The sequence below is a fragment of the Haemaphysalis longicornis genome, unplaced genomic scaffold (assembly GCF_048455015.1).
Source record: "Haemaphysalis longicornis isolate Haplotype H1 unplaced genomic scaffold, Haemaphysalis longicornis Haplotype H1 scaffold_8, whole genome shotgun sequence".
Taxonomy (NCBI): domain Eukaryota; kingdom Metazoa; phylum Arthropoda; class Arachnida; order Ixodida; family Ixodidae; genus Haemaphysalis; species Haemaphysalis longicornis.
This window is the reverse complement of record NW_027526445.1, coordinates 98418957-98444933: the sequence shown is the minus strand read 5'-3', so window position 1 is coordinate 98444933 and position 25977 is coordinate 98418957. Positions and strand designations below refer to the sequence as shown.

Sequence of the window (25977 nt, the reverse complement as noted above, 5' to 3'; positions counted from 1 at the left end):
TTATAGCCGTTTTGTGCTGAGCATTTGCGGAAGAGACAACTTTGCAACAAGGCATTCTCAGGCCCGCAGAAACAAAAATGCCCGAACGTAGAGTATTATCATGCGGCACTCGGGCTATACAGTATCCCGTAACTTGAGCGGTGTCGATAAAACAAAGGCTTTCTCCACGCGTTTGGGGCGTCTGCCGCTCTAGAGCCAAAGTGCCCCGCTCCTTCGTGAGAAATTCGAACATCCCTGCATTCCTTTTACGGTTGCGCGCCCACACAGAAATCATAGGCTGTTTGGAACATAAGAGGACACACAATGTGAATTTCGTTTTCAACGGGTCGCGCTATAGAACGACTCGCGTTTAAAACGGTTCACCGCTTCGAAAACAGGTGCAGCCTTGGGAGTTTTTCTTTCCAGACGCAAAAAACACACAGAAACGCGAATAAGCTTCGATTAATTTTTGCGTCCCAGAGCAGGGCAATAGCGGGCGGCACGTCGATAAATCGGCAACCGCCGCGCTGCTTTTTAGCTTCGAGAAAAAAAATCAGAACCTCAATGTTAATCTCCAGAACGGGATCGGCAAGCCCGGTTGTAGTGTATTGCCGTAACAAAGATGACCAGTTGCGTGGTCATGTGGGAGTTACGAGTTATCTGGTTTATGAAGCCTACACACTACTAGGGAAATATTGAAGTGGCTGCAGTCTATTAGGGATTGCGTGCCTTTCAAAATGGGATGCCCTGCCGTATGACAGCTGAATTTTTCTATCCTAGGTCAGCGGTCTCCACCATCGACTTCACAGAAGGCGACGAAAGCCCTTCTACGTTCCTGAGCGAAACGTATTTGCAGGAAAGACTGTAGTGGCCCAAAACGGGACTGGAGAATGCGCCTTCCCACTCCTATCTCTCCCTCTTCTCCAACCCTCTATTTTATCCCCTGAGCCCCATTTCCCTGGCTCATAGGATAGGAAGCCGGGCTTTATATTTCAAGGGTAGAAAAGCTGCGCCCGAGAGACAAGATCATCAGGAAGGGACAGGACGGGCGCAGAGCATAGAAGGTCGTTGGAATAAGTTTAAAACTCCGGCGAAGTCTCATCTTAGGTATCTTAGGTTTCAAAAATATTTCCGCGAAGAGCGCAGCGACTTGAGTTTAGCTGTTCGGTGTCTTTGGCGCAGTCGTAGGGGTTTCTCAATGTTTACTGTCTTTTTGGAACAACAGTAAAATAGTTACGCATGCACACCGCTCTAGGGCAGGATTGCGACACAATATACTCTTGACAGTAGAAATCAGCCAAAAATAACCGCATGGTTCTTCTAAATTTAAAGGTTTCAATAATAGTTTGCAAGGCTCTTTGCAGCTTTGAAACAGTTATAAAGAATCTTAATAAAGCAGCATGTTGTGTTTTCATTGTGTTAAATCTGTTGCTTGTACTCTGGTAACACTTCTAACACTTAGGGTGTAGCATTAATACGTTTCTGTATTTTTGAGTTTGGTAATTACAATCGCAAGTGCACAGCACCTATTAAACCGGCGTTTGAAAAACGTTTAGTCTCGAGAACATATCTGCTATTGTTCAAAGTATGTGTGCTACGTTTCAGCGTATAAGTTCGCCTGCTTGATCTCCGGGGTATCCGTCCTCTCTTTCTCTATCTCTCTGTTTCTGTCTCTGCTAACCTATGCGCTTACAATTTTGAGAACGGCGAGCTTTACTGCCGCTTTATGGTTGCGACAGAGCTTGCGTCACTGTGTGGCATTTCTTTCGAGCTCTCGACTGCAACGCTAGGGTTTTTAATCTGAGAGTGGAAATGTCGGTTGACACTAACTGCCATCCACTTCATTGTGGCAGTGACCGAAACAAAAGTCCATACTTTGCAATTACGCATCCTGTCCTTATAACGCTGTTTTCTTATTGCAGCCTGAAGATTTAAAAAATGCAGTTGACCTGTCGAGGTTATCACTGAAACTACGAACAGTTTGTTAAAGGAAAGGAACACGTTTCACTCGAATCCTCTGAATAATTTTTCCCTAGTTGATAGGTATAAGGCATAGAGACTACAAGTGTTCTAAATGGTGAACGGCCATCGGCCGTTGGTTTAGAAAATTCGGCCCTGTAGTGTGCTCCTGCTGACGTTAGGAAGATGCTGCAATTTTCTAAGTGTGTGTTCTTGAGTGTATATCTGAGCAGCATGTGTGTGTTTTCAACATATGCGTGTGTACATATATGGGCTTAGGTGCGTTTTTACATGTATTTGTCCCTCATGCCTTTGTGTGTGTGCGTGACTGCGAGCGCCAAGGGGCCATGCTACAGCTCTACCGCGATATGATGCTGCCGGACGTACTCGTTCTTATGCCACCAAAGTTCAGGAAGTTCTTGAAGTCGTAAGCGCACAAACGTAGCTCCCGAATGTCAAAAGAATCGTAATGCCCAAATAGCAATAAATGTGCGGGCCTATAGCAGGCCGGACGTCTTTTTTGTATATCGTATTCGATTTGCAGCGAGTCCTCCAGTTTTTTCAAAGAAAGAGAGAAAGAGAAAGAAAAAGAAAGAAAGAAAGAAAGAAAGAAAGAAAGAAAGAAAGAAAGAAAGAAAGAAAGAAAGAAAGAAAGAAAGAAAGAAAAATACCGTTCGGCCAGCTATCCTCCGTCCAGTTGAACTAGTCATTTTTCCGAACGTCTTCCGCACTTCCAAGAAGCGGCCGTTTACTGACCGAGCTTTGCTTGCGATCTGTCCACTTGAGAGATAAGATTGGCGGCGAAGGTAGCCGGGCACATACACAGGATCCACCCTTTGTGCACTGCGAAATGTCCACCGAAGGAGCTGCACAGATAAAATCACGCGACGAGGTCCCCACTGTCCGACGACGGCTGAAATCTCGGCATCCAGTAATGTCTTTAACCAGAGAAATAGAGACGGTAGTGCGCAGCGATTACGGCAAGGAAAGACGATTACTCTTCGAAGAAAAAAATATTTCCTCGCAATTCGCTACCTGCATCTCCTTGCAGTGCTTTTCGACTGGCGACGGGCTTCGTCTCCTCCTCCCGCACTTCGCTTACGCTCGGCTTTATAAACGCAACAGGATTCATCGGCAGCCCTTTCTTGCTGCCTATAGGTCGGATTCTCGCGCACTATCTTTGTCGTGTGAGAAAAGCCGACCTGGTATCGTGCCACCTGTCGGAGGCGCGATACAGCTGGTACAAGCATGGCTTTGGAAACGCGTCGCGGAGTGCGTCGCTATATCGCTTGTTGCGACGAGTCATGCAGCTTTGACGGTGCAAAGAGGAGATTTAACGCCAAAATAAAAAAAGGACGAGAAGCATAACCTTAATCGGCTTCGTAATCACCATCCCACACGCCAATCCACACAAGCCGAACGGCGGCCACCCAATGAGTTAAGACATTTTCAGTAAAGGCTCGTCCCGCTGTGACCTCCGCTACTCTTGGAGCTTCACCACAAAAGCGGTGGGCACGCGTACACTCTACATTCTTTAATTACCGAGTGTTCATTGGTCTTTGGGTGCTAACGACGACACCACACAGAAAACTTCACCGAGCATCCAAGCATAACAACGCATGACCTCAGCGGAACCAAAAATAAGCTTGGTGGGGCCGCCAGATCCGCTGTTTGCCCAGTATTCGCACCACTAGTATGAAGCTGCCGTAATTTTCTGCACGTCCAAAATTATAAAACTTTGCAGTTTGTTTGCGGCTGGTTGCCTATTTTCAGATGTCACAATTTCTACCCTGCTGTCGTTTTAGTCAGGCTACACAGGAACCGTTTTCCCGAGATGAATGCTCTTTTTTCACCAATGTGAGTGTTTTCATCATTAGTACTGAACCCTAGAACGGATCATTATAGCATTGTCCCGGTGATCTCTACTATCCGTAAGATTAAGTTACAAAAATCGCGTAAAGCTGTCCTCTCTCTCTCTCTCTCTCTCTCTCTCTCTCTCTCTCTCTCTCTCTCTCTCTCTCTCTCTCTCTCTCTCTCTCTCTGTTTCTGGAATCTCTCTTAGAGATCTTAGTATATGTTCTTCGGACTAAGGACTAACTAGAGATTGCTCCGGTCCTAAAATAAAAAAGTATATGTGAATACTAATTTTTCGTAACAGGACTATGGGGGATTTTTAGTAGCACATTTGGTGAATGCTTTTTTTGAAGGGTGCTATTTTTTGTGTTCCGCTGACGCATGTTAGGTGCTCAAAGCTTAATAATGTCACTCTGTAATGTATTCCTATATAGTTCATATGATAATCTATCCATGAAGACAAATATACTCCATCCAAGTGAGTGTTGTAATATTGGCGGGCTTCATTGCTCCGTCACCGCACTCCGTTACCTCCGTCACGTAGTGGTATCGTGGTGGACGAGCGGCCAGAAAGCGTTGCTGCCTTGGTGTTGACGACAAAAAGCCCAAGGCAAACGTGACTGGTTTATTACATGGCGAGAGCTGAACAGCGATGATACAGGAACATCACCCTTCCGGCCGCTCTTACAGCAGGACTCGAACAGAGCGACAACGGGACCCGTGTTTGTCAATCGAATGAGTTATGCGCACGGAGCATCCGCGAATTTACCCCCAGAAACGCAACGGTCAAGCAACTCTCCTAGTGCTTTTTGCACACGGCCCGAACACAATACAAACACACCAGATCACTCTTTCCCAAGTTCGTGAGAGCTGGCAGTAGCGGCGCACATTGAGCCTGAAAGTGCGGGGAAAGGAGATCTCGGCGAGCGGTGTCCGCTGGCAAGCTCAAGACTCTACGTGCTGAACAGTTTGTTTTGTACTCTGCAACTGCCGCGGCTTGAGTCATCGCTGGCCAGGCCACCGCGGCTGGTGCCTGTCTCAACGTGTTCGAAAAAGGCGGGCTTTCCGTGAAGCGCAGGAGCTTCACCACACCACACCAACTTGTAGCATGCGCGAACAGGGTAGCGGCACGCTGAATCGTAAAACTATGCTCCCTCTCACGAGCCAGTTTCAGTGCGCTGTGAGCTGCGAAACTGGCAACCGGAATGTCCCTGCGCAGTCACATGTAGTGACCTTCATTGCACGTTCCGTTTGTTGCTTTCAACACTAAATTAGGCATTTTTATGCATATTTAAGTGGTTTAAGAGCCACCAGAAGGCCGCAATGCAGGCTGTTTTAAGCTTTAATGGAGCAATTTGATTTCTACTTTCCGCATGCCAGTGGGCAGGGCTGTACGAGCACGCCACCTTCAAGAAGGGCGCTTTTCACCGGGTGGGTGCCCTAACATTGCGCTTGCCATTCGCAATAAAGTTTAATCAATACATCAATCAATGCGCCCATAAAAAAAGTGCCACACCAAGCCATTTTTTCTACATTTGCCGCGACGCAGTGACACCCCGGGTGATTACGCCACTATAAATCTACCTGCACACTAGCGTCGAACTTGTCGTGCCGCCCTGCCGACGGCCGCCGGAGGCGCAGCGCCGCGGCGTCGGCGAAGGCCACACCAACTCGCCGCCATTTTGGCCTCGTGGTGCACCCGTTCTGCGGGAGCGCTCTCGAGCCAGAGCTCCCCACCCCCTGCTTTTCTGAGCAGCTGTTGGGCGAAATGCATTCTTGCCGAGACGGCGCGTGCTCGCGGAAGCGGCGGTGGGGAAGCGGTAACAAGCAGCGCACGTGACCGGCGCGTCATCCTACTCTCTATCGCTCATTGGCCTTTGCGATCTGCGGAATGACAGAAATGGGTCTCGGATCTGTTTGCTCTGGGGCAAAATGGATGGATGAGGTTGTAAGCTCTAGGGCAAGCACCTCAGTGCAACACCCCTTTCCATCTGACAACGGTAAGGAAAAATCGCCGTTCTGGGTGAAAACAGGTTTCCAGCGGCTGCCGGCGTCGGCAAACAACGCGCGGCACGGCACGGCGCCGCTAGTGTGCACGTACATTATGAGATTCCTTCTCTTCCGATAATAAAACTTCCGTCTACCTGATTTAAATTAGCGTCACTTTTATTTGAGAACGATGTTTTAAACACCTGCCGCCCGGGGCTACCCTTCGGGTTGTGCGTTCACGTCTGCCGTTTCATGAGGCCACTCATCACCGCAAGCCATCTATAGCGAGTGATCTTGGAACGTGTTTGTCGTGACCGTGACGCATAGCCTTTTGTGCAGTTTTATTGAGTAACGAGACGGACAGATCCATGTCGGTTAGGAAACGGAGGACCTAGAAGCAGATGCTACGCCTTCATTTGTATTACCGAGCATTGGTGGCTTCTCTTTCAAGTGAGATTTTACTGTGAGGTGGCCTCTAGCGAAACGACACCATGTGAAACCTTGTATGTTCACGTAAAGAACAGGCCCACGTCAGCTAACGGTGGATGGTCTGCGGCATTATGGTTTGCGTTACTATTTTGTAATTATTATTTTGCCCCAACGCAATTCAGGCGTACGCAAACAGGCATTTATGTCCAGAACAGCACCCAATATATATCATCTTACGCTTCACATCAGTAACAAATCACTACTGCAGGGCGGAGTTCTTTAGTGATCGGAGCGACGTGTGTTCTTGTCAGCGTCGAGACCAAAACGGATACATATCCCGCACGCTGCAACATTCGAGGAGAGAGCCACACACCACCGATCCACCCATACCAAAGACTGCCAAGAAAACTAACCTCTTACAATCCTCCTCCATCGCTTCCTTCGGCACAAACGGCACATAGTTCACAAAGCCTGGCATCTCGTTCTTCCCTGCTCTTTTTATGTCTTTTGAGAAGTTACCGCTACTTCGCACATGAGTGGTGGTCTCTTCTCTCCTACCGGTGGCTTCAGTAAGTGCGATTGTCACCAATCGGTCTTTTACAAATGCCGCTGCATGTTAAAGTCATTCTAATCTTGGTGGCGCTTCGTCTTGAGCTCTCATCACGGCTCCATGCTGCCCACGGCTGCGGCCACTCGTGCGGGCGGCCAGCGCCGCTAGTAAAGCGTGATTAGTCCCGACGTGAGAGCCCGCGTACCCTCTGCCCGCGTTATTCTTCGTTAGGGCAGCCGAGAGAATTATGAGGCCCTTCAGATTCTCGTCACGCGCTACCAGGCCCTCTAGTCGATGTCCAGCGGGTCTTATAGAAAAAGCAAGTGGCGGCGAGAGTTGCCTTCTCTGTGGCTCTTCGACTTCTCCTCTGGCAGTTAGCGCGCAGAACAGGATACGCAGTGTCCGCGGTTCCTGTATGTTTACCCGAGGCGGCCTTTTGTTCGGCTGCTCTGTGTTGTATAAGAGGTGGCTATGTGCCCGGCGAACTTCTCGGTAGAGAGCGTGTTGACTCGTTTTCCCCGACAGCACGTCTCGCGTTCAATCCTCGTCTCGGCTTTCGAGGGCTCGGTCATGGCCGGACGGGTTCTTTCGCCTTCTGAGAGTCGGCGAGGAGATTTCTTCGGCTTCCATGAAAGGTTGAGCTGGCCGCAGCTGCTCGCTTACAAACGTATACTTCCATGGTTTTCGTTTTGGTTTGACTTTTCCTTTGTTGTAGTTATTCGAAGCATCGATCTCTATCTCGTTTTTTGTTAGAGCGTATGCCGGGGCTAGTATCGTTCATTGAGAACTTTCTTTTTTATCCTCTCGTGGTTTTCGATGTTTCACATTAGCGACACATCTTCGGAAACCACTGCAAATGCCTGAAAGTGAGTGAAATTTTGGAGGCACTGCCAGTGTTTCTGTTTCTATAACTATTTGGAAATAAGACTATTCTCACCGCCTACCTCGCATTACACACAAAATCCTTTGGCGCATTAATTTTTTGCGCAGTCTTGGTTGCAAAGCTATAAGAGATTCCAACTGGCACGCCCGAAGTGCGAGGAAACAAATGTTCCTTCTACACATATACAGCGTTTACGCAAGCGTTCCTGCGATGGCAGTGCAATGTTCTCCGGATCTTTGTTTGGTGGTCGCCCCCTTCCCCCATGGACACCACTGCATTTCTACGCTTGCAGGTGTATTTATAACAATGCTCTACGTCTCGCCAAGGATTGCCATATACCCGTAAACCGACCTCGATATGGTCAGTTACGCAAACTACATCCTGCAGACGCTGTTTCGAACGGATGCGCGATTATTTATTTTATTTTTATTTTCAAAGAAGGCTGGCGACAGCGTAGCTGCCAAGGGTGTAGCACGATAGAACTGGCTGTACGGCTAGAGTTATTGATTCCGGTTTGGACAGCACTAAGGGAGCATTCTTTGCGAATCAAATGCGGGCGCACAGAACGGTAGAGATATATTCGCAATTTATGGAACTTTGGATCGAGCACGAAAGAAGCAGGATACGTCTCAAACACTTCCCTTTGAAAAACTGCCAACTCAGTCATCAAGATAGTGTATGAGACGCTTGCGGTGACGCTTACCGCAAGCTGCGACGTTGGGGGCTTTTTATTCTCCAAGAAAGCTGAAGTTCAGTAACTTTATTTGCTGTCGTTCGGAGTGAGTTCTACGATCTATGCGCATTGGGAAGAAGGGGGGGGGGTGTGGAGGGGGAGAACGTAGAGAAGGGGGAATAAGGCTCCCCTTCGTGGCAGGCATCACGGGTTGTGCGGAAGAAGCAGCCAAAAACGGTATTAGGAAACGCAGAAGTTGATGCGCAAAAAATGCGTCGGCGTCTGTGGACATCTGTGGGCGTCTTTGTGTACGTCCGTGAACGTCCGGGGTCACGCTCGCGCAGCTGCTTGGTACATTAGCAGGACGGCAAAGAACACCCCTTTCACGCGCGCGCGTAGAGAGGGCGATAATAAGATTTCTCGGGACACTCTACTTTGCCTACGTGCTTTGAAGGCGATATCACAATCGCTTCTACTCGCGGTACTTAATTGTAGAAAACATTATTTACCACTGTAGACTTGTAGAAGAATGCTTGTAGGAGACATTATTTACCGCTGCATCGTGTTAGCGTGCTTTTCGTGTTTTTCGTTTCTGAATGTTTCGCGGACAATTACCATGACAGGCAAGCTGGCGACATGCTGGCGACACCTTACACAACTATTTCCTCACAATCAGATTCATCCGCCGTTGAGGTGCATCTAGTGTGGTCACATGCCGTCCCGTTCACTTGTCACGCGATATGCTTCAGCGCCACACGCATATTTCTTGTTCACCGCTGGAATTTTGCTTCGGAAGCGGGACCGTGCCGCGCTCTGTTTCTACACCAGAGAACCCGGGATTAGTTCCGATACGAAGTCGAATGCATTTTTTATTTATTTTTATACCGGTGCCCATTTTCTTCGCCGGACAACAACGACAACGCCTGTATTTTGTACAATACGTGCGCATAAGGCTGTCGCCGTAGAAAACGTGAAATGCAGCCGCAACGCACTGGCAGAAGTGCAGAGATCGACGAGAAGCGTCTTGCCTTTAGCCACTCGGGGCGTACAAGTATACGAGTAGAGTGAGAGGTGGAAACAAACCATTCATGTGTAAAGAAAGCACACAGGAAAATTAACCTGCCTCCGATTGGGTAAACAACGCGATTCCGGTGATTTCTTGAGAGGTCACGTAGGCCACAGTGAGGCACCCACGCGGAGCGTTTTGAAGCGCTATCAGAGAGCACGTGTCCTTTAGGATTGACGCGGCACAAACAATCCAAAGCCGCATGCATAAACGAGACTATCTGCAGTAACTTACTGTCAGACATTTCGCAGGACAGGGTTAGGAACGGCCGACCAGCGCACGACACCGCAGCTGCGATCCTGTTGGCCGGCTTACACCGTCCTCGGCATGAAACTGTCCGCGGTCGCGAGAGCGGCTTGAGTGGTCATTCAAAACAGAGGAGTGTTCCTCGAGCATCGGTGCTCGAAAACAAGTGTGCACCCCACTCGTAACGAGCCTTCCTCGCAACTTTTATCTAACGATGCCCACGACGGCCAAGCCACACACACGTAATGCGCTCGTCATCCGCGTTCATAAGTGCTCGCCAGAACCGCCTGCATCCGACAATGCCCCTCCCCTTATTGCGCGTTGGCGTATGTTGCTTAGGCGAATGTTTGTGTTTCTGGAGGAGATAAAGGGCGGAAATGGAGCAGCGCTTCGTTTGCATGGAGCGTCGAATGCACTGTGCGTGTGGAGAGAAGGTGCGCACCGGGCAATTACGGTATCTCCTCGGACATAAGTGGCATATATCAGCGCTCTTCCGCCTTCTAGCGGCAGGCGTTCTCATCAGTATACGCATTCTGCCATAAACTCTGCTTATGGTGTCGGTTTCGATGGATCGATTGATCGATCGATCGATCGATTGATTGATTGATTGATTGATTGATTGATTGATTGATTGATTGATTGATTGATTGATTGATTGATTGATTGATTGATTGATTGATTGATTGACTTGATATTTAACACCTGAAGTAGTTTCTCGGTTCCTTGGGCACCACTGGATTCATTCGGACAACCTCTGATTTTATGTTTTTGTAGAGAGGACATGGACGGCCGTTTTTACGCTTTTATGTTTATCCTAAATGTACCCTCCGCCACCAAGAAGTTAATCTCCGCCCCCGGCCTCAAGTACAGGCTGTCTGTTTGTTCTATCAAACCTGGCTTGATTGACTTATTTATAATTCGATAAACAAATATGCGCTCATCCTTCAGTAAAGCATTTTTAGGATACGGTATTTATAATAAAAGCCCACATGGGATGACGCATGCGGAATTGTGGCGCATATATGCCGCAAGGAGTCCGACGTGCCAATATATTACTAAGATAAATCTCGCTAATTCGGCCACGGCTGTAGCTCTTATTAAAAACCCCCGAGAAGCACCTTCAAATGGTTTTCCTCTATGTTTGAACATATGTAATATAACAGACAATTTCTTTAGATTTTTTTTTTATATTTGGCTTTTCTTCTCATTAAAAATTCATCTGACGCAAACCACAACGGCGGAGAATGCTGCCACGAAAGATGTTGCCACGAAAAAGAACTGCTTCAACTGAGGCGTACGATCATATTAACGGACTCGAAGCCAGCCAATCAGCGTTTCCAGGATGTATTTTCTCCAGTGAGAACATTGCAACGCTCCTTACGTCAGGTCCAGCTATTCAAAGAAAATGGTATTTCTTTACACGCGTAGGAAAGTGAGCACACGAAGCCGCTGGTTAAAATTTTGACCCGACGTGAGCTTTTATCTATACTCGCCGCTTAAAGTAGTGACAACCGAACACCCCATTTTAAAGCAGTTCATTGCGAACAGTTTGGGGCTCTGTGGCATGCACGTCACCTATTCTCATTATCAAATAAATTCAAAAAATAACGGGGACGTTATTGCTGCTCCTTGTCCAAACGCACTCAGCACGAGCTCCCCAATGAATTTATACACTGAACTTTACCTCATCACCTCTGTGTCCAGCGTGCCTTGTATACCAGATCGTGTCAGACATTTTTCGAGGCCTCCTCAGAACATGTAATTAAGACGTGAGGACGGCTTTGCTCAAACAACATCGAAGGTGGACCACCCTGCATGACTCTTTTGATGAGTTCCTATTATTAAAGGGAGAATAGATTCTATAGGCAAGAGATCACGCGCCTAGTCCTTCAGTTTTTGAAGGATACAAATGTTTCACCTCGAATAGTGTCAAAGAGATGCTGGCCGAAAAAAATGAATTAGATAGGGCACCTTCCGAGCATATAGGTCCATCTGTTCACTCACTCACTCACTCACTCACTCACTCACTCACTCACTCACTCACTCACTCACTCACTCACTCACTCACTCACTCACTCACTCACTCACTCACTCACTCACTCACTCACTCACTCACTCACTCACTCACTCCTTTTCACTGATCACAGCACGTGAAAACTATCCCCTTGAAGAAAGCATGTCCTTGCTGTGATTATATGCAGGGGAAGTAGGTGGGTTATGGTTAAAACGCATTTCTTTAGCAGCTCGTGCACACATAGGGCAAAATCAATGTGTATCATTATCAATCATTCTTATCACCACCATCATCAGCAGCAGCATGAGCACCAGTCGCAGTAACCGCCTTTTCACGCCTAGTGTTTGACAAAAGAATTCGTTCATTGTTCCCTAAATTCCCCAATTCATCCCTCCATTTAATCAGTTGCCCTGCATTTCTAGACCGGTATCTTGAACTAACAAGGTAAGTCTGGCGAGTTAGTTAGCTTCCATTACTGAATAACCCCATAAAAATTTGCCGCGTATCTGCTAGCTTCGCTGCAGATATGGCCGAAGCACCATAGTGTTCTGCAGCGCCTGCACCGCCACTGCCTCTCTTCAATTCCACGGCCACCTGTCACGCTGTTCCCCTCCTGCTTCAGTCGCTGTCATCATAGACGCAATGCTCAATACAATTAAAATTTTCCCGTGTACGTGCTTCTGGAGCGCCATCTGTTGAGACATTTTCATGGCTAGAGCGCTTCGTAATGTAGACACGACCTCCAGTTGAGCGTGAGCCTTTCTTGTATTGATCGCTAAAATGGGGTTCTTATCATTTTGGGGGGGAAGAGGGGGTTGTTATCGCAAAAATTACGCCCACACCTATTTTTATTTTCCAAATAGTGTTAGCATCAGTTATTTATTTATGTTTGCCTTGAAGTATGCCCGGCATTTGTTTTTTGTTGAGCAATATTGATAACCATTGAGTATAGTAGCAGATTGTGTAGTGTGAAGATGTTTTGCCTTTGTAAACGTCTCGTCACCGTCATGGTGGCTTAGTGGCTATGGCGTTGTGCTGCTGAGCTCAAGGGTTCTGGGTTCGATCCAGGCCATGGTGGCTGCTTTTCTGATGGAGGCAAAAAGCGAAAACGCCCGTGTGTCGATACTCGTACAGATCCCCAGGTGGTTAAAATTAATCCGGAGCCCTCCACTGCGGCGTGCTTCAGAGCCGAGGTGTAGCCTCGGTGCGTTGAACCCCACAATCAATCAATCAATCAATCAATCAATCAATCAATCAATCAATCAATCAATCAATCAATCAATCAATCAATCAATCAATCAATCAATCAATCAATCAATCAAACCATCAATCAATCAATCAATCAATCAATCAATCAATCAATCAATCAATCAATCAATCAATCAAACAAACCATCAATCAAACGTCTCGTTCGAAAATATGTTCTAATGTTTGGCCATGTGGTTCAATCACGGTATCGACAGACGAATAAAAATATAGACAAGCCAAATCACCGTGTTTAAGTAACTGTCGATTGTCTTTAAAGGACTGAAACAGGCAGTAACGCTACTAGCAAGTCAGCCATGTTGCTAGTAGCGCCCCGCCCTGTCGTATTCATTTTTTCATCGGTTCGTGTATTTTTTGTGGCTATATTCCTACCACCCTGTATTTTGGTGCTCACTATGCTTTTGGATAGCCCGCCGATGTATAGCTATCTGCATTACAGCATGCCGGGCCAAGGCCCATCCTTTTTAATTGAAGCTCAGAGACACTGCGCCCGAGTTTGTTCCCTAATACGAGGGCATAGTTTCCATTCGCTAAGTTTAACCCCTCAATTCCTTCGTTCGCCGGCTGCTTGGGCTAAAGCAGGTTTTTTTTTTTGCAAGGTGTTAACAAATAATAACCGGCAGTACGCAATAGTGTTACGGAATTTTTTTTCAAAGATAACCTACCGTAAATATTTCCTACTGCGTGCCAAATGTCTTCGTTAACTGATAAAATTGTACTGCTCTTTGTGTGAGCCATCTTTTCTGTGCAGAGTGATTGCGTAAGTACCAAGAAAAGACGGCGAAGACAGAAACAAATGAACGACAGAAATACTGATCACTAGGCCTGTTTACGTCATCGAGATTTTTCAGCTCCATCGACGCCTTTTCCAAATGGACACCAAGGAACATAGTAGTAGTAGTAGTCATCCTCGTCGTCCTAGTAGTAGTAGTAGTAGTAGTAGTAGTAGAAGTAGTAGTAGTAAATACTTTTTATTGATTTCTTAAAAAGGTGGATTTATGTATTTATAAAGTGTAGGACTGTGTCAGCGTGCCTGGGACGTTTCTTTGCAGCGGCTTTCCTTGTAGGGTTGCTCTGCCTCACTAACCCTCGCGTTGCAGAGAAAGCACCTTTCCGTTGAAAATGAGTACCATGGTGCTTAATTTTTTGTATGGCAGTAGTACTTTCGAAATTTGCGCAAAAATCACTTTGTCCATCCGTCCATACATTCGCACATTCGTACGTTTGTCTCGTCCGTCCGTCCGTCCGTCCGTCCGTCCCTCCGTCTGTCTGTCTGTCTATCTGTTGTCTGTCTGTCTATCTGTTGTCTGTCTGTCTGTCTGTCTATCTGTCTATCTGTCTGTCTATGGGTGACTATTACCAGCGATTTGGGGTGGCACACTCATGTTGAGGAGGTGTGTTCAAAGGCCTACAGAAAGTTGTTTTACTTGAGGAAAAAACTCGAACATGCCCCTAGAGATGTCAAATTACTTTCATATAAGACATTTGTTCGCCCTATTTTGGAGTATGCGTCTTCTGTATGGAGCCCTCACCAGCAGTCACTGAGAGATAAGCTAGAAAAAATTCAGAGGGTAGCAGTGCGCTTCATTTGCTCGCGGTACCGGAGGACAGAATCCGTCACAAATCTGTTAAAATCATGTACGCTAGAACCCCTGCAAGTGCGCCGCGAAAAGCAAAGGTTAAAACTCCTGTGTCAAATTATAAGAGGCGAAATGAAAATAAATAAATACACATACATACAACCTGCACCCAAACGAGGAGCTCGGTTGAACCATAGTAACCCATTAAGGCCTTTTTGGGCGCGTCTAGATGGCTTTAAGAATTCTTTTTTTCCTTATAGCATAGAAGTGTGGAATAGACTTCCAGAGTACGCTGTTACTAGTTCAAATGTCAAAGCGTTTGAGTGTTCGCTAGAATTGTACTACCGGCAGCACGAAACCTAATGTCTGTTTTGTCATTGTGTATTGTTTTTTTTTGTTTATATTCCTGCCTGTAATGACCCTCAAGTGAGGGTTACAGTATCAATAAATTAAAAAAAAAAATAAATAAATCTGTCTGTCTGTCTGTCTGTCTGTCTGTCTGTCTGGCTGTCTGTCTGTCTGTCTGTCTGTATGTCTGTCTGTCTGTCTGTCTGTCTGTCTGTCTGTCTGTCTGTCTGTCTGTTTGTCTGTCTGTCTGTTCATTCAGCGGAGTAGCGCAATAAATATCTGTTCAATGTGCCCCACCGTTATTTACTCAAAGAAAAGTTTAGCCATTCTGCGCATGTGCCTCTAAAAAAATGACCTTTCCATATAAATACATGCGCATCCAAATTTCCCGCCTAATTAGCCAAAGAAAGACTACCGCTGTTAAAGAACGGAAACAGTTAATGACAAATTCGACAAGATGGCGCGCTTCTGAATAGCTATCCATAAAAATTCTTTCCATCCACAATTTCGCATACTTCTGTTGATAGCCTCACGCGCACGAGACAATCCGGCTATTCCATCGAGAGCATAACACCTAAAGCGCACGGCAAGCCGCAGAACACAACCTTTATAAACGCACCAGGCACTGCGTCTATATACGCTTGAAAGGCCGTGTCTGCAAATTCCTCTTGCTGGTAGAAGTCAAGGATGAGAGGGGAAGAGAGAGATAGAGATAAAGAGACAAAATGATGGGGGAAGCGTCAAAGCCTGGCCCATCCGAACGGGGCATTCGAAGAGGATTACCTACTTTCTATCCGGGCAAACTCGTAATCTCATCCAACCGACGCTCTCATCAACGCCTCGAGAGGGCACGCTCACCGCTGGTTTACAACAACTTCCTCGCAATGGCAGAGATAGACCTCGTGGTAAGAACGTCACGACCGGAAAGTTGAGCGCGCAGAAATACCCACCAGGCCAGATTGTACGGGGAGTTCCCGCATCAGTCTTCTCTGTAGCCAACTTTCATTCTCGCTTTTGTTGAATATTCTGCACCAGGGCGATTTGTACGCGAAGGGAAGGTACGGCTAGGACAACCCAGATTACTTTAGATTCAAAGAATACAAAAGGTTAAGAGCAGCAGTTGGATGCTCGAAGCAATCTTCACACCGCCCTGACAGCGGGTGTGGGTCCGCTGAGCAGTCCGGACAGCGAACCCCCCGTATATATTAAAGAGAGGCCCGTCGGCGTCTCTCCAGGGCCGGTGATCGCCGCGAGCGTCGATGCTTGAGCCAGAAGTGGGGATTAACGCTGTTCTCCTCCATCCTGAGAGTGGGGACTTCCAGCCAGAGGGGGACCCTCGAAGGGAGTGTCAAGTCGACGGCGACGACGCTTGCGAACCAAACGTTCCTGTCTCGCTTGTTCACCTATCATTTTCTCTCACCTTCCTCCTCTCCCCTCTCCTCATCTACGTCATCTTCTGCTCCGCGAGCTCGTCGTTCGCGGCATCTGGAGTGTACTGTACGAGAGGCCCTAGACGCCAGTCCCGAACACAACGGAGCGGCGCTTGACTTTTGAAGTTTTTGGTGCTTGCAAAACCTCTCTTCGGCCGCGGCTGCTTCGTGAGAGAGCCGTTTCGTACCCAAAGCCGGAGGCGCGAACGTGCAGAGAAGGCCCGTCCGAAGCAGCGCAGTTCGAGAAGCCAATAGAGGGGAGTGTATAGTGAGAAGACCGAATACCGATATGGTCGCCCCCTCCACGGCACACACGCACACGGCGAGCTTAACGCATAGAAAATGCCGCGCAGCATTGGCGGACCCAAGTGCGCCCTCGCAGACCATCCATAAACGCCGATCTTGTAACACCTGGGATCGGTACCAACCAAAGCGAGCGAATGCGACAATGGCAAATTGTCGGAAACGGCCCCTTTTGTCGCGCCTTCTTCCCGGCCAGCTCGCTAAATAGTCCGAGGCAGTAGCGGCGGTGGCAACGATTCGAGTTTACAATATATGGCGTCGTTGTAATAAAAATGGCGCGGAAAGAAAAGGAAGGCGCCAGAGTGGCACCTTTTAGACAGAGAGCACGGACAATTCCTCGCCTCGCGCCTCCTTTTTTGCACCCCGCATGCCCTCGGCCTCCTCTTTTCTCTTTCACCGCCCCAAACTCTTCTTTTGTTCCGCGGCAACGGCGAGGTGCGGTCGCAAGCCCGCTTTCTTTCGCGCTACCGTCTCTAAGTCTCTCTCTTCTTATTTTTATTTCGAAAAACGGGGGTGGCTTTATTTCAGTCGCACCCCTGTGCAAATACTCACTCCCACATTGGGAACACCATCTGGAGCTCCCGTGCAACCCTCCTCACTCCCATCGTAGTCTGTGGTCCTTTTGCGGGATGCAGGGCCGTGCGGGATGCTGCCAGGAGTTTAGAGGGGGGGATCGAGACTCTGCCTAGGCGAAAGCATTGCCGGGAGCAGAGAAATGATGCTGGAAAAGAAAAGAAAGTAAAGATGAACAGAGATGGAGAGAGAAAGAGAGAGAGAGAACGTGCGGAGCCTGGCTAATATGGGGAAGGAAAAAGAGGCTGTTCGGGCAACCCTGGGTAACGCTTGTTGCGAGTCGCGGCCGCATTTACATTTTCGCGCTCTTCCGTCAGCGTCGAAGGGGCCCTCTCGGGACGCCCGACAAGGCGCGTACTTTCGGCGCGGCGGCATAAAGAGGGCCGCCTGAAAGCGGACCATGAATTGATGGCCCCGGAGCCTGCTTTGAATGCGGGCGTGCTCGCGCCCCGGACGCCCGCGTGTTGCGGACCCGAGTGTCGGAGGCGGCAGGCAGGGGCAACAGCTCGCGAGACGCGTTTGGTCCGGTGGCTGTGGATGCCCAAAAAAGAAGAGTGTGTTTGCAGGCTTGCTGGGACGCGAAAGTGAGCATTGTGAGGAAAAATCATTACCAATTCCGAGAGGGAAGAAGACAGTTTGGGATCGCCAGAAGGGGATAGAAAGAGGGAGAGGGGGGGTCGCTTTTTTGCTGTGTGGAGGGCTCGGAGAGACAGGGAGCAGCGCTGCCGGGGCGACACAAAAAAGCGGAGGGGTGGAGGGGGGAACGGGCCCCCCTGTGCTCGTCGACGACATGAGATTTGACAAACCCCTCGTCTTTTCTAGAGCCCCTCTCACTCGAGTCAAGGGGTGGCGGGGGCGAGCCGCATGGCGCCCCATTGGTCGAGAGGGGCGCGATCGATGGGCCAATGGGCTGCGGTCCGGATCCGGGCCAATTGACGCGGTCACGCTTGCGCCCGCCTCAGCGCTCAACTCGGCTCAGCCACCATGCTCTGTGCGTTACCGGTGGTGGCGTTGGTGGGTGTTATTGACGGCCCGACGAGGGTTCACCGGAGGGGGGCACGAGGAAGCGGGGGGGGAAAGAGATCTCAAAACGGAGTGAACTCGCAGCGGAGTTGTTGCCTGCCTCTCCCCCTTAAATGGACGGAGAAGCAAGAAACGAAAGTAGGCTCAGAAACATGGGTGGGTCTTTGCTCTCCTAGAGAGTAGGTGTCCGGGGCCAAGTGGTATTAGCTGAGCGCTCCTCGTTGGAGCGGTGCCTGTCCGGGAGGATCTTCGCTCGGCCCGCGTCCGCCCCCCTCCTCTCTTCTCTCGAACTTTCGTTTTTTTTTTTTTTTTTTTTTTCACCCTACTCTCCCCCCTCCCTTCCCACGTTGCCGCACACTCGAACCCCAGCGAAGCCGGCAAGGAGGGGGGTGCTCCCCAGCCAGCGGAGTAGACATTGGGAAGCGAGGGCGAGAGACGAGCAGGGCTTGTCAGTTTTTTTGTCCTCACTGCGGATTTACAACGCGTTCGAGAGCTTACGGCACGCGGACCACTCACTCGGGTTCGAGCATCGCGAGCACCGCTGCGTGCCTGACTGCTTGCCCGTTCGTCGACGTCTTCGCGCCCTCTCGAAAACCTCTTCTGGGACGAGTGCGTGTTGAGTGGCCAACTTGCGCCTGTACTACAGCGGAAGACAGGAACCTTCCACCCGTGTGCTTTTATGTGTTCGCCTCGCACGTGTGTTTGTGCGTGTGTTTGTGTGCGATCGACGTGTGCTGCCCCTGCTGGCCCTCGAGTGCGGGACTGGCCCGGAACCGAGCTATAAGCGGGCACACAGCACGGGACGGCCACTTTCGCGGCGTTCCTTTTCTTTTCTGTCTCGACGATACCTGGCGTTCCTCTCTGCAAGCCCGATCCTCGCCCTAGAGGCAGCGAGAATGAGCAGCAGCGCCGCTTTCGAGCGGTGACGTCGAGTGCGCTCGTGACGTTGTTGTTCCATCCCAAATGCGGGCGCGGGGGGTCCCCACCACCATCCCCGGAATGTTGCGTCCCCTCTCTCCCTTTCCGCGATATGCCGCACCGACAGAAGTCAAGAGGCGACGCCTGAACAACAAGGCATTTCAGTGACTTGGAGTGCTCGCGAGGCGATGCCAAGCCTGGAAGACTCGCATCCGCGTCTCGCCCGCTCTTCGCCGTCCCCGACACGACCCAGCGTTCGCACTCCAGTTTCGCGCGATGCAGTTGCACCGACAGAGCGTGTCCCGCGATGAGACCCACATGCAAACGCTGAGAGAGCTGGCTATTCCCCTCCTGAAGGACCGAAGCCACGCCGGGGGAGGTGGCGCGGCGGCTGGCGTCAGCACGGCCGCGCTGGCTTCCTCCGGACCGCGTGTCGCCGCGCTGCCCATTTCCCTCCAGAACATTGCCTACGTGTCTGTGTTGCGGCGGGCCGTGGCGCAAGCCACGGCCGCGGCCGAAGCCAGTGCGGCAGCCGCGGCGGCAGTCGCAGCTGCGGCCGCGTCCGGTTCCAAGTCCTCCCGGCATGGCCAGGGCCGGCCGGCCAAGCTGAGCTTTTCTGTGCGGGACATCCTAGACTTACCCGAGGTCAAATCTGCCTGTTCCAGCCCTCACCCGTTCATCGGCGCCAATGGACAGTCTGCCGTGGCGGCGGGATCCGGGGCACCCATCGGAGGGGCCGGTGTCGTCGGAGCTGCCGACCTGTGCGGAGGACCAGCGGCGTGGGCCAGTGCGGGACACGTGCACGGCAATGCGGCGGCCAACGCGGCGGCGCTTGGGCAGGACATGGGCGGAGCGCCGCCGTACCCCCTGCACTACGGCAACGTGTGTTCCGAGTCTGCGTACCGGTGGTTCCACCCGACGCATGATATGTTGTCCTACGGCGCCCTTGGTGAGTCGGCACTCCATTTTTTCATTTACTTAGTTTTCCTCTTGGAAGAAAACACGGCAGTAGAGTCTGAAAATATTGGATCGGGCGAGAGTGATGTACTTTTCTTACAAAATAAGCCAGAAACGTTCACACAGCTGGAAAACCAAGGCGTACAGTTCGAAGCGCCTACTGTCGGGCCCTCGAAAGTGCTATCATGGGCTATCGTACGTCTTTTACTAATTGACTGGCCACCTGGTGAACATGATTTAAAATTAATGCAAGTTAAAGCGGTAAACTTTGATCAATTTACATGGCTAACATAAATAACGGCCGCAACTTTTTAAGTTGCATAATGTTTACCGACAGATTATATTTACGTGGTAATTAACTCGGCCAAGTTCTACTGGCCCGCGCGAATCTTCAACGCGCGAGCGTTCTGAACAGTACCACTTGCACGGTCGTTCTGGTCTACAAGCGAACTCAAACGAAGAACCTCAATTCAAACTAAGCGCGTGTGCCACCTTTGTCGAAGGTTTTTTTTTTTTTTTCCATGTGAAAAGCATACCTGCAGTGAAGAGTTCGAAGCCGAAGCAATACCCTCGTGTTGAACCGAAATGCAAAACACCTGGAAACATCATTTTTCTTTGTTGATCGCCGGAAATGATGTTTGGTTGTGTTGCACAGTAAAACTTGCACTCCAAATTTGTTGTGACCGAGGAGGTTTAAGCGTGGGCTGGGAACTTGCGACAGGCAGTGCCAGACAAGATTATAAATCAGACAAATTAGCGCCATGCTTGATGTTGTGGCGACACTCTATCAGGGCCGAAACTTGGTAAACATCCTTGCAAAGCGAAGTTTACCCTATTTGAAATGATTTGTTCGTGATTTTAGGGACCACCACATAAGCATGTTAGGGTCAAGCGGAACACTAACAGGGCCTTATCAGCTCGAGATAAGGAAAGCGTGTAAAGGCACGTAGTATGTAAACCTCGACATCTTCAAGTGGTGCACTTACTTTCGCTTAAAATGTGGCCGTAATAAAGTGCTGTTTGCTTTCAGTGCGTGCGGCTGTTATCACCGAGGACAAAAAACGTAGACAGATGGAAATGTTAACAAGCCACTGCTCGAGCAAAATGACGTCACTCGCAATCAGCATAGCCTCCTTGTGCGCTTTTATCACCCTCTCTTTAGCGTCAGCTTCGTGCATGCCTGCGTATACCAACGATATGACGTTTTGTCTCCGCATAGCGCGCAATAAGGTTCTGATAATGTTCATCCCATTTTTAGAATTTTAATGCGAATGCGAGCGTTGGCTCTTAATAAATGTGTAAATTGTTCCAGCACTCAGTAAAAAGCAACGCGGTTCGTGACATTTGTTATTTTATTACACTTGAAGGTGGGATTGGATATGTTATGGGGCTTCTCAATAAAAAATATCAGTGAGTGCGCTTATGCCAAGACAGACCAACTCAACAGAAAGAACGGTTGTCTTTATTCCCTGCTGAGAAAGAAAATGAACTCACGAGATATAACTTCAGGCGAACTGCGCAACTGCTACTATCACATTCTTCACTTATTCAACGCTCGTTATGCCAGAAGCAAATGAGAAACTGTTTTTCTTTTCTGCCCTTCGGTTACAGAACCGGGGATATAATGAGAAGAAAACTCCTTTCGGGCCTGAATAATGTTCAACCGATCAACCTGTTCCGTGCTGTAGTAACATTTTATAAACAACAACAACAACAAAATATCCCTGCGATGGCGTCATTTCGAGAAAGAGAGGAGGATATTTTGGTAGTCGCTTCAAAGGCCGTGGTCACGAGTCTCATTCCTGCGTTCTACTGGAACTTGTCAATCAATGTGTAGCTGCTCTGGGGGATATATAACGGTGGGCACCTTCCTTTCCCCTAAATCTTTTTCTTTATTTCATGCATATTTATACGACTCGAGTAACGTCGTCCACGCCGTTTGATTAATGCCACGTTACATGAAAGGGGGTTCGAGATTCATGGGACCGCGTAGTGGGACCGCGGTCCCATGGGTAGTGGGACCGCGATAACGTACGTTTGGCGGTTGGTGGGAGTGCGGGAGCACCAAGTCGAAGCGAGCAGAGCGCTTTATGCCTTCGGCAAAGACAAATTAGAAGTTTGGCTGAGGGCTAATAACTGTAGTGCTAATTTCGGCACGTACTTCAAACTAGTAATTTAGGTACAATTAGAGCAGCTGAAGTAGTGGCAATTTACCAGCCACTTTTTCGCCCAGCCTTTATGCCGTCACGCGGATCTCTTTTTCTGATTGGTTACTGCTCACCATAGCCACCACGGAGTAACATTGCTGTGACATTGTATTGTTGTCCTTCTTGTTCAATTTGATTGTAAGCCTTGAAGATAGCGTTAAATTGGAATACTGATAACTCTGTATTGCCTTCTTGAAGCCACGGCTAACGTTAAGGGGCGCGAAATTTAAAACGTTTTATTACTTCTGACTTTCAAAAGGGTGAGGGGGGGGGGGGGGGGGGCAGGGAGAGAACGTCTTTCTGTGCAAGAATGTACCTTAGTGAGTTAAAGAAGGCCGAAGCCTCAAAATCAAACAAGGCTGTATTTTTGTCTTCTGGGTCCTTGGAAAGTGAAAATAGTCGCTAAATTGAAAACGTGACCCAGGCAGCTGGATCGAATGGCGTTCTTGTCCGCCTTAGTCTGTGCGTATTTGAAGGACATTCTTGCATTTTATTTCGCGAATATCAAACCCACGAGTAAAAGGTAGTGCTTTGCACTAGGCAACGCGAGGTTTTATCACTTAAGCCGGTGGACGACACGGTATAATAGAGGTATAACCTGGGTCTATGTCAGCGAGAAGTTAGTAGATCACCTTGTGATCAATGCCTGTCGCTAGATGTATCGAATATTTTTTAAAGATAGTTGGTCATCGGCATGTGGTTGGTTGGTTCCGGTAGGAGCAGCGAAGCCTAGCGAGAGGCATAATTTTAATAGCACTGTCAGGAACAGGTTTCACGGACAGCTGCAATTTTACCCCGGTATACAATCAGCAGTAAGTGAATTTCATCGTAATCAATGAGTCGTCGAAAAATTTACCAGTATCTCCCTTGGAACGTTGCTGAGGGCTGAGGGGTGCGTACGAAAGAAGTGCACGATCTCCGGCCAACCTGCTGCACGCTCAATGCAATACACACTCTCTTTTATTTCTCAACGTATGGAGGGTTACCTCCCACAGCATGAAGTTGTTTTAAAACCAGAGGGGTGAAAAACACTCTGCTAGGTGGGCATTCGGGTGGATTTTTTTTTTCTATTTTCCAGAATGTCGGCACCCCTGTAGCATCAATTACAAAAATAATGCGCAATTTCCCTTTTCTTACATTCTCTTAATACCTATGATGTGTATAGTGTGATTAAACGGTGGTACATTTGCACGATGTGCAACGATTAGGCGTGCGCTCACTCATGGATGCTGTAGAAATGATCATGATACGAGTCTCATCAACTTTAATTCAGTGTGGCAAAGTAACGGTAAGGGGTAGGTCGTGACACCAGCGGCTGAAAACTGCAAACCGCTTTATAGCGACGTTCAAATGCAAGCGTGTGGGCGCTATAATATGATACAAAATTTGTATTATCTTAGATGGCAGTGATGCCGACATGAGCACTTTGAAGTGACCCGTATAATTGCCGGCCCCGTACGACGCATAAAAGAGAATATCGTTATACTTCGTCGCAAGGCACTAGCTACTCGCCAGGAAGCCTAAAACACACTGCGGCGATCAACAGCAAGCATGTTTTTGTTGGTATACGCTTGCTGGCAGTAAGCCTTTTTTTTAATTTATTACGTGCTGTCGAGTTTCTTGGCTGACTGGTTGCATACTAGGGCAAGTATATATCCCGCATGACCTATGCTGTCTTGCATGATATCTCGGCAGCCAGTATCTGTCAACACGCTTAACTCAATATCCTTTGACTGCGGACGCACGTACGTTGGGTGTTGATATGGCTGCCAGTTTGACGATGTATACAAAACGAAGTTTCTGTACTGCAGAGTCTGCTGTAGGGCAGATTAAGTGCAAAATCGGGTGAATATTTTGTCCATATGTCAGCTCAGCCATGACTGTGATGTTGCCTATTGCCTCCGCGGTACACCTACACGCATGTACGAGGTGGTATGTCATTGCCATAGGCATACTGCCATGATCGTAGAAAGTCGCCCTCGTTGCAACCCCCACTGAGGAAAACGCTATTTGAGTTAGGCCCCTGCTACACTGGCGTCTCGAATGCCTTCGAACCGAACGTCATTCGATTCAAATGAGGGACTTCGAATGCCATTAAGAATGTGCCATGCTCCAGTATAATTTCGATAGCAGTTGGAAGCTTTAACAACCGCCGCCGTGTTGCAGTGGCGCAGCTGCCGTCGAGTTCTGTTTTCATACAGTAATGAAGAAATGAAATTTATGAGCAATCTTTGGGTTGGCAGCACATGTTTTGGGCTGCCTGGCCACACTGATTAGTCGCTTGCTCGCTCTGGCGGCGTAAATATTACATCTCGGTATCATAATTTCAGATAATTAAAAGCGAACAAAGGGCCAGAATTAAAAAAAAAATTGTTGTTTTAACTATGCAATTAACATATTTGTAATGCTGACTTAAGACACTGTGCGCGAGAGTGCAAGAAATAGCATTCGAGAGTGCTAAATATCTCTCGGGTGCTACGGCGGTCTTCGGCGGTTCGGCTGCTTGGGATCGGCGGTCATTTGAACCGAATGCCCCTGAAAAACGCGGTTTAGCCCCATAACATTCGCAATTGAGTCAAATGACGTTCAGTTGGAAGGCATTCGAGATGCCAGTGTTGCAGGGGTATTAGAAACTTAGTTTCAAGATTCCTCGGGCTCTTTCTACGGAAGCGTATCAGCATTCGATATGACCAGGATTTGTCGTCGGAAACCAAAGAATGCGCGCTGGCCCATCGAGGAGGTTTTGGGCGATGAAAGGCCCTTGAAAAAAAATGAGAAATAAGGATACAATGCACGGTGGCGTTTAGAAAGAAAGTGAAAATTTCGTTTTTATTCAAAACATTTCTCGACTCAAGTTTTCCCCACTCTGTGCAAATCAAGGTAAAACTCGACATTTGCCGTTTTTCATCGTTGAACCTCAAAACAATGCGGCATTTATTAGTACTAAAATATATTTACTTGAAAACTCAAAAGCCTTTTAAAATAAATTCCCAGTTTGTTTTAGTCAGCCGCACGTCCCCTGATCATAGACAACTTCCAATGGTACAGCAAGCGAAATTTTTTTCTGAGCTCGTGTGCTCGCGCGGGGGTTTTAAAACTGCCTCCCTCAATAGTACATACTTTAATATTTCGCTGGCCAGTGAGCCATGCGTCCGGTACTAAACCTTTTCGCGGTGCAGACAACCACAAAACAATGGAATTTCTGTAGGGCAAACCATAGACAAAGCGACCGCGATACCCTTTAGTATTTGGCGCGAACTTTTGATGCCAGGGTGGGGTCGTGGGTCGGCTACCATCTCCACTATGGCAATGATAGCTCGTTGCAAAATACACGACTTAAATTTAGACACGTACTGATGTTCTATAGACAATGATTCTATACACTCAACCGGGTATTCTAGTAACATGGAAGGTGAATCCGCGTACAGACTTTTCTTCGTTCCTGTAAACAACTCGGGCTAAACTGTGTGCGCACATCGCCATTATTACCGCGGTGTTCTCGCCAACGAACACTTTCACGACAGTCCTATTGACGCTATGCCTCCGTTATTTCGACGTAAATCGTGATTGACGCGAGCTTCCCGCCTGCCTCATACATTATTCTGTGAATGCTCCTATAGCATTCTTCGATTAACGAGACGTTTCCTGTGTGTCAGGTCTAAGTGGGGAATCACCCCTTTTGAAAAGGTATACGCATGTGGTGCAACCCTCAACGCGCATAAAAACCATG

At 48.5% G+C, this 25977-nt stretch overlaps 1 protein-coding gene across 2 annotated transcripts in view; it reads left to right on the top strand.

Annotated features, from left to right (window-relative positions):
• LOC144149835 (uncharacterized) overlaps window positions 1–25977 on the top strand; it is a 93611-nt gene that overhangs the window by 36464 nt on the left and 31170 nt on the right. For both annotated transcript variants that reach the window (XM_077681517.1, XM_077681516.1), the window contains exon 2: window positions 19749–20032. In XM_077681517.1, the coding sequence (XP_077537643.1) occupies window positions 19749–20032 (284 nt within the window). The remainder of the gene's footprint in view (window positions 1–19748; window positions 20033–25977) is intronic.